General features: G+C 42.7%; 1 protein-coding gene across 1 annotated transcript in view; it reads right to left on the reverse strand.

The window, feature by feature from the left end:
- LOC108715046 (copine-9) overlaps positions 1–16633 on the reverse strand; it is a 216969-nt gene that overhangs the window by 5260 nt on the left and 195076 nt on the right. The window contains exons 17-20 of the mRNA XM_041561758.1: positions 14283–14464; positions 11085–11212; positions 8657–8759; positions 4024–4081 (exon numbers count right to left, since the gene is read on the reverse strand). Of these exons, the coding sequence (XP_041417692.1) occupies positions 4024–4081; positions 8657–8759; positions 11085–11212; positions 14283–14464 (471 nt within the window). The remainder of the gene's footprint in view (positions 1–4023; positions 4082–8656; positions 8760–11084; positions 11213–14282; positions 14465–16633) is intronic.

Here is a 16633-nt window from a genome sequence, read left to right on the forward strand (position 1 = left end):
CCCTGGTGCGGGACGTGCCGCCGGCCCCCGCCCCCCACCGCACCAGATTTTTTTACCCGAGATTTGGCCGATGCGGCCAGAAAACTGCAGTGCGCTAGCTGCCGGGGGGCCCTGAGGGGGTGCGGGCCCTGGCCCAATTGCACCCCCGGTAGTTCCGCCACTGATGGTTGAAACACATTTCCAAGCTAAAGCCTATATATTAGTCTTGTTATGTTGGACAGACACCTATATTGCTCCTTTAAACTAAATGTGCAATGAAAGCAGGGAAGCAGCAGCTGTTCTCATGTAGGAAATAATGGATGTTGTGATGGTATCGATATGTACTAAAGCCAGCTGGAAAAAAGCGACACTGTACATACATGACTAATAAGCATGGTGGCACCCGTAGCCTCTGTAACGTCTCCCCCACAGCAGGATGACAGCTTAGAACAATGTTGTTACCATACAAATGAATAAATACGGAAATCATCCTTCTCATCTTGCCCTACATACTGTATTATACATGAAGAGGAAGGAACAGCTGCTGAGTTACTATGGATAGAGGCAAGCCATGGGCAGATATATGTAAATATATAATATATATGGACAATATACATAAAGACCTAGCATAAGACTTATGGAAAAGACCTCTGTTGCCTAGAGATACAAGGAATCCTGAATTCATCAATCTCTCAGGCAAGATTCTCGTTTATGTGATAGGAAATCCCCAGCCTGGATAACTATGATCAAATCTTGCCTCTTGCCTGAACAGTGGGAAGAGAGCAGCCCAGGAGCAAGTTCTTGGGGGAATACACGAACGCAGAAACTCATTTGCTGGGGTGCAAGGGAAATGGAGCCACGTTTGAATGAAAGTGGATTTAATATAATGTAACAATGGAAAATTTCTTTTCTGAGCACTGGTGCATGTTTTCAGATTTCATTATTAACGTTTTCACACTGTCTGCTTCATTAAAGGGATACTGTCATGGGAAAAAAAACATTTTTCAAAATGAATCAGTTAATAGTGCTGCTCCAGCAGAATTCTGCACTGAAATCCAGTAAACAGATTTTTTTATATTCAATTTTGAAATCTGACATGGGGCTAGAGATATTTTCAATATCCAAGCTGCCCCAAGTCATGTGACTTGTGCTCTGATAAACTTCAATCACTCTTTACTGCTGTACTGCAAGTTGGAGTGATATCACCCCCCTCCCTTTCCCCCCCCCCAGCAGCCAAACAAAAGAACAATGGGAAGGTAACCAGATAGCAGCTCCCTAACACAAGATAACAGCTGCCTGGTAGATCTAAGAACAGCACTCAATAGTAAAAACCCATGTCCCACTGAGACACATTCAGTTACATTGAGAAGGAAAAACAGCAGCCTGCCAGAAAGCATTTCTCTCCTAAAGTGCAGGCACAAGTCACATGACCAGGGGCAGCTGGGAAATTGACAAAATGTCTAGCCCCATGTCAGATTTCAAAATTGAATATAAAAAAATCTGTTTGCTCTTTTGAGAAATGGATTTCAGTGCAGAATTCTGCTGGAGTAGCACTATTAACTGATGTGTTTTGAAAAAAAACATGTTTTCCGATGACAGGATCCCTTTAAGGATTTTCTTTTCTCTATGACTCTCGCTCTGTCTTAACAGCAGGGGGAGCTTGGGTTAATACATTTATGATTGTAGCGGTGTAAAAAAAAAAAATACTTAAAATAGAAAAAAAATCTTATTTGCAAAAGTATTTAGAAGAGCAGGGCCTATGCCCTTGTTAAAGGTTGTCCCATGTTTGTAAGGAGGCTTCCGCCTGCTGTGAATGAGAAGACCAGGACATGGAAGTGGTAAATCTCAATTCTAAAAGGGTCTCCTATCCCTTTAATTCTCCAAGCATCAGGTCTCAAACCAATATGACACAGTAGTAATATAGGATACAGAATGTCATAGTCAGGCAACCTGGGCTGAAAGAAGGTTTGGGGTGGTTGTAGTCCAACAACATCCAAAAAGCTATGGGTTAATCAATCTTACTAAATGTTTTACAGGAGAGACCATCTATATGGCTGGATTTTATACATGGCAGTAGACAGAGCTGGGCCTAGATATACTTGGTGTCCATTGCACCCCTCTAACAACCACCCCCCATCTAAAGTCTCAATCACATTAACATACACTATGGTCAATTATACATATAAAGATAATTATTCCTGCTCCCATGCTGTCATTTAACCCCTATCTGCTAATCGAGAGCCCAACAGTAGCAACATCTGTTCCTTGGCTAAAATAGGAATAATGTATGATATCTGGGTCACTTGGTGGATAAAAATATAGGTGGAATAAATTATTTAACTACAGCTTCCAATTTTTTCCGATGACTTGTCCTACAGAAAGGGCTCCATTATCGAGCCAGAAGGAAAGAAGCATTAGAGCAGTAAGTCCTTATAAAGGTAATGCTAAGCCCAGAACTGGTATATGGGAGCAAGTGGTGCTGGTACTTGGGGCAAAATATTTGTATATTTCTAAAAAAAACTCAAAAAATTTGACAGACAGAGATAACATATCATTCTTGTAGCACAATGGCAACAGCTGAAATCTGAGTAGCATGGATTGTTTGTATGCTCAGGATCCCACCACCCACCAGCTTTTGGAAATATGGCCAAGCACTAAAGTTTACAGGAGGTTGGCATTCAGGATGTATAACATCGTAAGTTAGGTTGAAAAAAGACACACGTCCATTAAGTTCAACCTCTTAACTTTTTTTTTTTTTTCCTAACTGCCAGTTGATCCAGAGAGTTAAATGAGAATAAATACACTGGCCTAGACTAACTGCCATTCTAGGGAGGATCTGAAACTGCTGGCCAAGTCTAAGAGCTGGCAGGCTGCCTTTACTCCACGAGGTCACACTGAATAACCATTGAACAACTTCTTTACTTGTATAATGTCCTTTCCACCCCCTGCCCCTATTCCTGCCCCGATAAATTCCCATTTATCCGCAGTGTCAGAAGAGGTAAAGTTGCCTCTCTCTGATTTTTCATGGTAAAGTTGTGAACTATTATCATTCTGATTCCAAACAACCATTGTAGGAAAGATGACAATGCACCTGATGTCCTTGAATGATTAATAGCCTTGAAACATTCCCAGCAGCACTCTAACCCGACGCCGGCGAATCTTTATATCCACTAAAATGTGATACTTTTTGTCTATCCTTTTTCATTATACTTTATGTGGCTCTGACAGCCTTCAATCTTTTAATCCTTCACATGTTCTGTTCCCAGAGGATGGGGATATAATGAAATGGCATATATATATATATATATATATATATATATATATATATATATATATATATATATATATATATATATATAATATCTACTTACATTGTTCTCTACAGGGGAAGAGACTTCTCTTCTCATTGAAGCTGGTTATCTGTGATTATCTGATTTAGCACTAATAGTGAGCATGGGGTAATGGTGTCACGTAATAGGAATGATATTATATATATATAATATATATATATATATATAATATCTACTTACATTGTTCTCTACAGGGGAAGAGACTTCTCTTCTCATTGAAGCTGGTTATCTGTGATTATCTGATTTAGCACTAATAGTGAGCATGGGGTAATGGTGTCACGTAATAGGAATGATATTAACAATGATACAGATTATTTACATCCATAGTCATTTGTACCAGGCAGCACTTGCCCGTAACCAGAGTTATCTTATAATTCAGCATTTTTATTAACCTCAACCTCATTATGTCCAGTAAGGATGTCATTGGCCTGTGACATTTGATGTGAGCCCTGAATGTCATTTACTAGGTGCCTGCTCCAGGGTCAGACTTGCTTACTGGGATACAGGGGAATATCCTGGTGGGCCCTCAGCTAAAAAAAACTCACTGTTGAAAATGGATTCCATTTATAATGATTGCAAATCATTAATCATTTTGCAAACTCATTGATGCAGCATTTATTGTTCTCTACAAAGCAACAGGCAGACATTTTTCTGAGATGGAAAGACCGTTTTTTAGAAAGAAGAGCCTAATTACCATCAAATTCTGCTGGGCCAACTCCAACTATAATAACAGACAATGGTAGTGACGAAGCCTGGAAAAAGCAGAAAAATTGGCTTTTAGAATTAATTCACTTTTTAAATGACATGAAAATACGACACAGCTGATACAATTTCTCTTCCCAAGACCCATAAGAATTGTCTTTTATTATTGTAATTATTGCAGCCACGCTGAAGATTTCACTTGGAAGGAGCATGTGTTGAGTCATCTCAAATCAGGATTCTCCCACCTAAATATGAATAATTGGGGGTATTGGAATTGGGGTCCCAGGTATTTCCAGCCTGTGACAAATAAACCAAAGATGGGAGCACCTTCCATCCAGCCTGTTACCCCAGTGTTGGACTGGCCCACCGGGATACCAGGAAAACTCCCGGTGGGCCTAGGTGTCAGTGGTCCTCCTGCTTCTAAACATTTGGCCTATTTCATGGCCATTCCCTAATATGTATAGAATAGTGATTAGAATAGAGGTTGAGTGAGGAGAGGAAAAATAATATTACTGAGAGTGGGCCCCCGGTCTAAGGTTCTTGGGTGGGCCCCTGGTGTCCCAGTCCGACACTGTGTGACTCTGTTGGGGGGTCAGGTTGGACATCGAGATTTATGTTTGTTAGTGTTTGCTAAACCTATTTCAACCAGTGCTGACCCTCTCTTGGTCAGATAGGGGGGTAGGGAGCCTGCAACCTGCTTCCAAATTTGCAAATCCGACAACTTTGAAGCAAATTACCAATGTTTTGGAGCATTCTGGATTCAGGGGAGCTGAGTAAGGGGTCCCACACCCAGGGCCGCCATCAGGGGGTCACAGGGGGTACAGTCCTCCCGGGCCCGCAGGATTTTTAACTTTGAGGGGGGCCCGGCCGCGCCGCACTGAATTAATTTAGCCGGTGAAATTTACACTGGTTGCGTCCCGTGCGTACGCGTGACGTCAGTACGCACGGGCGCAACTCTATTTAAACCGCCGCAGCCTGCCGCCTGCACACAGAAGATAGAAGATGCGTCTGGAGAAGGATCGTCTTCCTGGAGATGGAACGGCTTCCTGGATACGCCGAAGACGCTGAAGACACCGCTGGAGGAATAAGAAGACCGCACAGGAGAAGTCGCCACTGGAGTTGCAGGTAAGTGCCACTGACCACCAATGTGAGCCCCTGATCCCGCCACTGACCACCAATGAGCCACTGACCACCAATGAGAGCCCCTAAACCGCCGTGCGGGCCCCTTAAGCCCCCAGGCCCCTTGAAGCCCTAATGCGGGGCCCCTTGAAGCCCTAATGCGGGACCCCTTGAAGCCCTAATGCGGGGCCCCTTGAAGCCCTAATGCGGGGCCCCTTGAAGCCCTAATGCGGGGCCCCTTGAAGCCCCATGCGGGGCCCCTTGAAGCCCTAATGCGGGCCCCTTGAAGCCCTAATGCGGGGCCCCTGAAGCCCCATGCGGGGCCCCTGAAGCCCTAATGCAGGCCGCTGATCCCCCCCCAAGGAAGGGCCCCTTGAAGCCTCATGCTGACCCCTAAAGCCCCAAGGAAGGGCCCCTGATCCCCCCCTTTCAGGGCCCCTGATCCCCCCAAGGAAGGGCCCCTGATCCCCCCAAGGAAGGGACCCTGATTCCCCCCCAAGGAAGGGCCCCTTGAAGCCTCATGCTGGCCCCTAAAGCTCCAAGGGCCCCTGATCCCCCCATGCAGGGCCCCTGATCCCCCCATGCAGGGCCCCTGATCCCCCCAAGGAAGGGCCCCTTGAAGCCTAATGCTGGCCCCTAAAGCCCCCATGCAGGGCCCCTGATCCCCCCCATGCAGGGCCCCTGATCCCCCCCAAGGAAGGGCCCCTTGAAGCCTCATGCTGGCCCCTAAAGCCCCAAGCTAGGGCCCCGGATCCCCTCCATGCAGGGCCCCTGATCCCCCCAATGCAGGGCCCCTGATAAGTTGTATATCTTTTATTTATACTAATCAAAGTTCTTAATGGGGCACATTTCAATTTTCCATTGTCCTTATTAGGACCGGTTATTTTTTGACCAAGGGGTTAAACCAAATGGCTCTTATTTGTACAATTTATATGTAGAATTGTAAGTACAATTTATCTTAGAGCAGGTACCTGCTTAAAGAGTCTACCTTGATGTGGTGGCAAGCTTAATAACCCTTTTGCCAAAATGATTTTTACTGTTTCTGTGCTTGTCCGTGTGACCTTTTTACTGGTGGGAGGGTGTGGTTAGGGAAGGGGCGTGGCCAGGGGAGGGGCGGCAAGGGGGCCCAGAAAATTTTGTTGTGTGGGGCCCCATGATTTCTGATGGCAGCCCTGCCCACACCTGTAACATTAGTTAAAACTACTTCAGTACTGCATTTCCTATTAAACTCAGAGTTTTGATCTCTGAAAACCTCATAATGATTTTTAAAATGATTTTTTAAGAAGTTCCCTGACCATTCATTTTGCGTTTAATATATTCTGAGCTTTGCAGCGTTGAGAGGAGATTTCAGACTAATAGAGAAGGGCTTACATATCCATTATCTCTATAAAGAGCAGAAGCTAAAGCAGCAGAGCTCTGTGATTCTTCCTAAAACCTTCTGTGTTCTAAAGCCAGACCCCCCCTTTCTCTCTTCCCCTCTCTACAGGACTATTAACCTCGCTCATTTTAATTGGAATTAATATCACATCTCCATTAAAACTGATTTTCTTTAGCAAAGAGACTATTTTCCCCTTATTTCCTTTCCCCTGTGGGAGGGACATATTGTACACGCCCGTCACACATACTAATTACAATTCCCACTATTTAGGATATTGGCTTAACTGGTCTTTCTCCCTCCCATATTGCCCAGACAGAGCAAATACATTTTTTCCTAGAAGGTTTTCCATGTGTGTAATAAAATCAGTGAGGTGATACTGTATATCAGCTGAGGACCCAAATTATCAAACCACAATAATTTACCCACAATTCCCCAGGGGCATCAGAGATTTGTTTGTGGTTAAAACTACTCTTTGTGGTCCAACGTTCAGTTGGGCTCCCCACCATTCACAACATGAGTTAAGGGCCAGAAGTAGAGTCACCTGCCTAGGGCATACCTCCCAACATTTTGGAAATAAAAAGAGGGACAAAAAAAATTTTTTCCGCATGTAGCGCAGCAATTTTTGACCACACCCCTTTATGTGGCCACACCCCCTAATTACCATGTTTGTTTTACAAAATTTGGCAGGTTATGAAAGTTTGAAAATATTTCTCCTTATCTAAACTGTGTTTTTGTGTCTCAAAATTGTTACAAAGTATCTTATTTGCACCTGTGGCTGTTCTGTGCTCTCTGCTAAAAGCCAATTAAGTGAGAAACTTTGGGGCAAATTCACTAAGATGCGAAGTTGCGCCAGGTGCAACTTCGCAGCACTTCACCGCACTTCGCCAGGCGTAGTTTCGCCAGGTCTCCGCAAATTCACTAAAATCCGAAGTTGCGCACAGGGGTAGCATAAGGTTGCGGAGTTGCGCTAGCGTTGATTCGCTATATAAAGCGAAGTTACGCTAGCGAAGGCTAATTTGCATACGGCGCGAAATTCAAATTTCAATGGAGGAATACGTATCAGCACTACAAATGCCAAGAAAACCTTCAAATCAGCAAATAAAAATTTTTATTTTGCCCTACACATGTGCCCACTGTCTAGGTAAGTTGCCATGAGCCAGGAAATGTAGGGGGGAGGAAGGGGAGCCCCCAAAAATTTTTCGATCTTTTTCAGCCTATCAGACATCATGTAGAAAACACGCCAGCGTTTTTTGGGACTTAGAAAAAAATTGACTTTTTTTTAAACAATCCCTATCTACGCTATTGCGCTTCGCCAGGTCTGAGGTGGCGAAGGAAGTCTAGCGTAAAAGGTAGCGTTCAGTACACTGCGCAAGTTAGTGAATTTGCGTAGTAGCGAAAATGCCAAACGCTAGCGAATTAACTCTAGCGTTCGGCGCTTCGCGGCTTAGTGAATTTGCCCCTTAGTTTCTTTTTCTGGCTGTTCAGTGAAGAGAAAAGAGGGACTTTCCAGTACAAATGAGGGACTGCGGGTTGAGCTGTAAAAAGAGGGACTGTCCCTCCGAAAAAGGGACAGTTGGGAGGTATGGCCTAGGGTACAGTGGGAAGGGGGCACAATTCTGAGAGATTGAACATGAGGCTGGCACATGGGGAGCGAGTACTCAACCCAAAACCTTTAGCTGGGTGGGGAGCAGCAATGAATGGTGGAGTCTGGAGACTAAACTAACTGGCAAATACTTCAGCTGGTGTTTTACTGTTTATCTGGGGTATGTTTGCAGGAATGGGGTATAGGCATGTCAGATGTAACAAAATTAAACAAACAAAACATGGAAAAATTATTGAATGCAATTAACATTAATCTCATTTGTGAGCTCGTCTCAGTTATTTTAATTGATAGGTTTGATTCACAGTTGTCCTCCTCCGCAGATGAAAGGAAAATAAGCATATTTAGCTAGACAATTAAAGATTTTATTGGAGAACCTGGCTCATTACTGTCACTAAGACTCATGAATTCCCAGTGTGTGAGTTAGAGAAGCCTGACCTTGCCCTGGTTATGGGTAGGGATGACAGAATAATCATTAGCAGCTCCAGGGATAATTAAAAGCGAATAACCAAACAGAGATGGACTTACATTAACAATTGCCTCTTTGGTCTGGACCATGTCAGAAATGACTCCATCAGTGATGATCAGTAGAACGTAATATTGGGATCCATCAGTAACATCCCCGGCGGCCCTGTGAGACAGCACGGAATGGAAAGAACAGAGACAAGTGACTGCTTGTTTTTCATTCTTAGTACCATTCACCCTTAAAAGATATATATATATATATGTGTGTGTGTGTGTGTTTCTGTCATTCTCTTTGCAGCCTCAATTACTGCTCGGGACCTGGGGTTTTTCCGGATCTTTCTGTAATTTGGATTCTTAGAAAATCATTTAAACATAAATAAACCCAATAGGCTTGGTTTGCTTCCAATAAGGATTAATTATATCTTAGTTGGGATCAAGTACAAGCTACTGTTTTATTATTACAGAGAAAAGGAAATAATTTTGAAAAATTTGAATTATTTGATTATAATGAAGTACTCTTCGAAGTAACACATTCTGCCCTGCCGAGTCAGGTTTGAGACATTAATTCCGAGATTGTGGGAATATTTGCTACATCTCAGATCATCTGATTATTTCAATGTAATTGGCTGCTCTTTCCCATACACCCCATGTTAGTAGGAGGTTACACTCGGGCCACCCGGAGCAGTGAAATAATCACTCTGGCATTAAAAGACCTTTTCATCTCCTACATTCAGAAAGTGGTGAAGAGCATTAGGATATGGTTTGTCAGAGTAGGTGATGGATCATTATCCACAGACAGCCTAGAATAAAGGTGCCCATATACAGACAGGCATCGGGAGATAGACTGTCCTGCCATAGACTTTGGAGACCTTGTAGATGATAAACTTGGCTGTAGCAAGCAATGCCAGTCAGCAGCATCAAGGGCAAATAAGGTCTTGAACTGTATTAAAAAGGGCAAAGAGTCACGGGTGGAGGGGTTATTCTTCCACTGTACAGAGCACTGATAAGTTCCCATTTAGAATATGCCGTACAGTTTTGGTCTCCATCACTCAAACAGGACATTATTGTATTAGAGAGGGTACAGAGAAGGGCAACTAAGCTGGTAAAAGGTATTGAAAATCTTAGCTATGAGGAAAGACTGGCCAAATTGGGGATGTTCACACTGAAGAAGAGGTGCTTAAGGGGTGATATGATAACTATGTATAAATATATAAGGGGATCATATAATAATCTCTCTAATTATTTATTTACCAGTAAGTCCTTCCAACTGACACGTGGGCACCCAAGAAAGGGTTTTTTTTTACTGTGAAAGCTGTGAAGATGTGGAATTGTCTCCCTGAATCAGTGGTACAGGCTGATATATTAGATAGATTTAAGAAGGGGTTGGATGGTGTTTAGCAAGTGAGGGAATACAGGGTTATGGGAGATAGATCATAGTACAAGTTGATCCAGGGACTGGTCCCATTGCCATTTTGGAGTCAGGAAGGATTTTTTCCCCTCTAAGGCAAAAGGAGAGGCTTCAGAAGGGTTTTTTTTTTTTGCCTTCCTCTGGATCAACTAATCAGCTAATTAGTAGTTCATTTAGATGCATGTTGCAGTGGTTGTCAGACATGCATGCAGTGTACTTCTAAATAAATCGCTAATTAGCATGAAGGATTCAGTGTGTTCACTTTTAAATGATGAACCCCAATTTGCATAATCCTATTTGCAAAAATAAAAACCATAGACCCCTTCAATTAAGGTGGCCATACACAGGCAGATTAAATCTGCCGATATCGGTCCTTTAGACCAATTTGGCATCTTATCTACCAGTGTATGGGGCTTCCGATGATATCTCAGATCGATATCTGGCCAAGATATCGATCAGGGAGTTTTGACTTTTCTGGCATTGGGGACCGCATTGGCTAGTTGATGTGGTCCTCAACCTGTTGGTTCCCAGTATCTTTGTTGTAATCCGATCCCTAGGGCCAAACATTCGGATTAACCTGATACCACCCTGCCATTGGTGGGCATATTGGGGAAAGATCTGCTCATTTGGCAACGTTGCCAAATGAGCGGATCTTATTGTATATGGCCACATTTAGTCGCATAACTATAAGGATTTAGATCTGTAGAGCCATAATAAAGGTTCCCCGATTGGTTCTTCTTGTTTTGTGCTAATTGGTGTATTGTTTTGATTGGTGCTTTTTCTGCTTAAATATTTTTAGCAAGGCTCTGTATAGTTAGCCTATGATTAAGTGTTTATCACGAAACGCGTAAGGCTGAGGACACAATAAACTTTTCACTTTGAATTTATCTGCCTGGAGGAGGATTGCCTTTATTGAGTGCCTGCTTCCTAAAAGTTTTCTCCGGTTCGTCCGCTCCCTGTGCTGAGGGCTCAGGGCGGTGCACCTGGGCCTCTTCCACAGTGTGGTGAGTTATCAATTTCTACTTATTATGGATACTTTAGCCATAATGCCTACATGGAAGTCAAGTGATAAGAAGCTATTACCTGGCCACCTGATTAATGACAGACGCAAAGTTGGTTGGTCCATACAGCTGAACTGTTCGAAGGCTTTTAAAATATGCTTCCAGCACCCCCTGAATTCCCACACAATTTGGGTTTTCTAGATCACCATTCTAAAGAAAGAAAAAGCACAGGTAAGGGCAAGAATGTAGATTTTATTGCAATGAACATGCATACATTTCAACCAGATACACCCCTTTCCCACCCAAAGCCCAGCCAGCTCAAGCCCCCATTGGAGGCTATTATTCTTGAATGTTCCACCTAAATCCAGATGATCTGTTGGTATAAATTTATGTATAGTTTGCAACAACTTAATAACAACTGGGGGCTGCAAGTTACATGTTCCTGAATTATACATTAATACTGTGTATGCAACACATGTTACATAACATAATATTTACTGTCTGTATTTTTTTTTCTGTGGCTGTAAAAACATGTAGGGACCCATAGGTTTAGTATGTCCCTATGGCTTTAAATCCTTACTCTTCCTTATTTCCCTAGTTGCTGGGCAGATGCCCATGTATAGTATCTAGTTATTGTTCAAATTGAATATCGTAACTGGGCCTCAAAGTCAGGTCAAGCTGACAAAGTTGGCTAGTAAGGGGTTAAGCTTAAAGTTCTTGCGAGTGCACAAAATGTTATAGGAACTGAAATTATTTTGCTTGGCACATGGAAAGCCCCCAGAATTTTGTCAATAAATCATACAGAAAAAGAAGTTATGTCTAGACAAGCTAATGCATACAAATCTGCTTTGTAACAAATGATGCAGAATAATAAAATCCAATGACAAAAGATTAAAATTAAGATGACCAATAAAACTGATTCAAGTAAAATACATAATCTAAAATGCTAATGTTTTGATCTGGGTTGCTAATCTGCAGTTTGGTTCACCTTGTAAATAAATCTATTTTCTGAGTTTGAGCATTATCTGTGTGTCCAGATGTGGTGATTGGCTGAGAGATACAGTACCAAACTCTTAATTATCTAATTAACATATTTCTATCATTGGCCTACTGGCCTATGACCACTTCCTGCTGCAGGGGGACCAGTACCTCTAGTGATAAATCAGGGACCCCATGAATGAGGCTTAGCCAGAGATAGGTCAGATTATTTCATAGCACTCTCTAGGAGAGTAAGATAGAGAGGTTAAATAGCAAGAGCAGTCTGTGCTCCTACAATGATTGTAGTAGGGATTAGCTCTCCCCTAGGCTCTGAGTTTTCCTATAGTGGAGGGACTGCAGCTGGATAGGGAATCAGGCTTTAGATTTTTTTCCCCTGATTATTTCACTGTATGGCACCAAGCCTGGGCAGTTAATCCTAGAGGTGCAACTTCAACTACTCTATTACTTCCACATAGTGCCACTTTGTACTGTCTCTGCCTAATTGTCCTGGCATATTAACATTTGCAATACCTTGTCTCTGTGGATTTTATTAGGGTCAGGGCACACAGGTAGATTTGGGGAGATTAGTCGCCCAACGACAAATCTCCTCTTCTTAGGGGCGACTAATCTCCACAAATTGCCTCCCATGGCACTCGGAGCAATTCGTTTTCCGTAGTTGCCCAAAGTTTCCTCGTGAGGTTTCCTCAGAAAACGAATCGCTCCGAGTGCCATTGGAGGCAGTTTGTGGAGATTAGTCGCCCCTAAGAAGAGGAGATTTGTCGTTGGGCGACTAATCTCCCCAAATCTACCTGTGTGCCCTGACCCTAATAAAATCCACAGAGACAAGGTATTGCAAATGTTATTTACACGATTTACATTTTAGCCGGCTGGAAGGCAGGGGAGGCAGTTCATGGAGATTAGTCGCCCCTAAGAAGAGGAGATTTGTCGCTGGGTGACTAATCATTCCGAATCTGCCTGTGTGCCCTGACCCTTAATCCTGTGGCTCATTTGTCTTTGACAAATACACTTGTTCTGTTGTTTGGTGCAAGAACCTCCTGGAGTTCTTTCTTGACTTTTTCCCACAGTAGCCTATGTGAGTTGTAGTCTAAGTACATCATCCCTTCATAACTGCCACTTGGTAAAGGCCCCGTCTGTCGTGTTAGAGTCCAGAGTAACTCATGATTTATTACTATAGCTGGACACTGACCTTTTTGGATTAAAATAGACCAAATTACAGCTCCACTTGAATTAATTTCACTTATGATGCAGAATTTGATATTTTGAGATAATAGGTGTTATTTATTGTGTCCCCCAGGCCATTTGTGTAATACAATTCACACTGTTACAATTAGAAATAAGTACTGTGGGCAAAACAACCATGCTGTTAAGTAACAGGATCTCTGCCATCCTTGGGCCTCAGCTCAACAGACAGAAAAAAGGCAGAAATCAAGTGTCAGATGAATGTGGGAATTAGGAGTCTCCAGTGGTGGAAGATTTTCCTTCTGCAGAACATAAGAGGGAGCAGAGCTGTCAGTTACTTTATGGAATGGAATTCTATATCTAGTGAACCCAGACTGGCAGCTGTACTTGTCATGCGGTTCTTCAGCAGTTGAAGGATATTTGGAACACATCTCTTCAGTGGGGACCTAGCTTTCAACATCAACCTTTCACCCTTCGTATTCTCAATTACAGCTTTTTCGGGTGGAAAGTGAGACAATGGGGAGATAGTGTAGATCTGTCAAAAGCTCTAGGCCTCAAGTGACTAACAGGCTCCAAATAATCTACTTTGCTCACTTTGCCCAACTGTATTTTGGCATTTATTTTGCTCAGATGGACAGAAAAGCACACTGCACCTTGATGCACTATTTAGCTATCTGTCCCCTGACGCATTATATATAGTCATTGCCTCTCAAATGCATCATATAGTTGACTCTGCCCCAAATGACATGATGAACACACCACACCTGCATTATATACTGTGGATAACTGTGCCTCATAAACATCACACAACTCATTGTCCACTGAAACCCAAATGTATATCATGACTTGAGTCATGCCCAAGATGCCTACTAGATGCCTACAAGATGCCCACTAGATGTTATTAATCCAAAACTGCCATCGTGGTCAGCAAATGACAGTAGGACTGAAGGGGCAGTAAAGCAATAGATGGGTCTGAAGCTGGGAATCCCTAACAAAGTTATTCTTCAAATAGATCCTTTGCTTTATTTAAGAATGGAATATTTTCAATGGAATGAGAAATACAGTGAAATGAATAAATAAATATAAGAATACTTTTACAGACCAGAGGGAACTCATGGGAAATCTTGCCATCTGGCGGAATCTTGGCGCCAAAGCCATATGCTGGGAACAGTTTGTCACTGTCATAGTCCTGGATAATTTCTCCGACGGCTTTCAGTGCCATGCCATATGCATTGAGCTGGTAGGGGTTCATGTAGTGCAGAGAGGTGGGCTGGGAAGGGTTTCCTGGGGAGAAACAAAACACAGCAAAAGAAATGGATTAAGGCAGGTATTTCCCATAATATATCAATCAACTGATGTTATATATATCAATCAATTACTGCGGGTTTGGGGCGCTGAACCCAGACCACTCAACAGGAGCAGTGAGTGAACCACAAAAATACACGGAGTAATTGTTTGAAGCAGAGGGTTCAGGGCATGAGCACCCAAACTAAGTTATTTATTTGGTGAGCGCTGAAAAAGTAACAGTTGCATGTGTTTGTTATTCATGGAATTGTTGAACAATTAACAGGTGTGTGGCTAGAGAACTTAACATTTCGTTTGGCTATCCCATAATATACTCTTACACAATGAACTGGAAGGAACAATGTTTGTATCTTAGCCTGTGGCTCTTTCCTTTCTCCCTGGCCATTAGGAATCCTGGGGGAGAAGTCAAGTTCTGCTTCAGATCTTTTAAGGCCACATGTGACATTAGCCTAAAAGCTTCAAGTGTGTCATGCAACCCACTGCTTAAAGAAGAATTCAACCCTAAACGTAATAAATTCCTATACTACATAGACCCCCCTCCCCCCCAGCCTAAGTGTCACCCCGGGCAAATGACCCTAACGTTTCACTTACCCTTCGGTGCAGATTTAGGCATCAGCGTTCACAGGCGCCATCTTGAGCCGCTTTGCTAATCTTCAGAATGAGTTTCGTGAGTTTCAGCGCATGCGAAACAGAAATTTGCTCCAACTGCACATGCACCGCTTCACTGGTCTCATTCAGAAGATTACCAAAGAGAAGAAGATGGCACCCGTGAACTCTGGTGCCCTGAATCTGCACTGAGGGGTAAGTAAAATGTTAGGGGCATTTGCCCGGGGCAACAATTAGGCTGGGGGGAGGAGGGAGGTCAGTCTATGTAGGGTTGAATCCTCCTTTAAGGTCATGGGCATGGGCAATGTTCCCTCTAAGCTGAGCGTTTATCTTTTGAACACACAAGTTGTGGGACTAGTGCACACAAATAAGTTAAGATATAAGTTAAGATATGAGTATGCACACATATAATTCAGCACTTTCTCAGACACAACCAAATCCTGGTGCTTTTTGCCTCCTGATCTGCCTTGACAGTGCCTAGTTCTCTTCACACATGCCATACACCCAAAACCCCATTAATGCAAGTGTGATGTTTATACAAATGGACTGTAGATGTCATCTCCAGCTGAATTATTACATGGCAAACAGATGCGCACTAAGTTACATGTTGCATACATAAAACTTCCAAAAAATACTGTGCCTACAAAATCATCTACTGCTGACAATGTCACCAAGCCAAATGCAAGGCTTATACTGACAGAAAACGTAGTGCCAGAGAAGTACACTTTCAGCCTGGATCTTTAGTCAGAATTAAGAAATAAGGAATACTGAAACAAGGACAATCTAAATTTATTACACCACTTGAAGTGAGATGCCAGCGAGGACCATACACATATGAACTGTCTGATGGACGCACATGGAATGCAAGTCATCTTGCTCCTGTTAGATATGACTTTGGAGAAGCTCCATTTGATGAAGGACAATTTCCTACTCCTGATGTCAACTGCAATAGGCCTGAAGAAAGTGAACCAATAAGGCACACTGAGAGAATACCTGCATGGACCAAGGACTTTGTGATGTGAAGACTGTATAATATTGTTTTAAAATGCATACTGTTTAATTGTTGCTGTCCTACTATAAGGGGAATATGTGGTGTTTATACAAATGGCCTGTAGATGTCACTGTGCTCAAGACTTATACTGTGCATACTTTCTATACAGCTTGTGGTTTTAGAGTTGTTTACTGTTGTGTAATGGCTGCATGAGCCTGCTAATAAAGCACTGTTATACTCTACTCATCCTTGGCTACCAAAACATAACAGCCAGCAAGACCTCCCTCTTATATAATCAACTCTGGTTATCCTGCCTAAACTGACACACACAGCACGAATAGATTGATAAAAGACTCTACTCCAGGAGACCCAAAGCATACCTCCCAACATTTGAAAATGAAAAGAGGGACCAAAAACTTGTCCCGCAAGCAGCACGGCAACATTTTTTGACCATGCTCATTTTATGACCACACCCCCTAATTACCATGTCCATTTTACACATGTTGGCAGGTTATTAAAGTCTGAACACATTTCTGGGAGTTTTAGTGAAA

This window comes from Xenopus laevis, chromosome 4S (assembly GCF_017654675.1).
Source record: "Xenopus laevis strain J_2021 chromosome 4S, Xenopus_laevis_v10.1, whole genome shotgun sequence".
Taxonomy (NCBI): Eukaryota; Metazoa; Chordata; class Amphibia; order Anura; family Pipidae; genus Xenopus; species Xenopus laevis.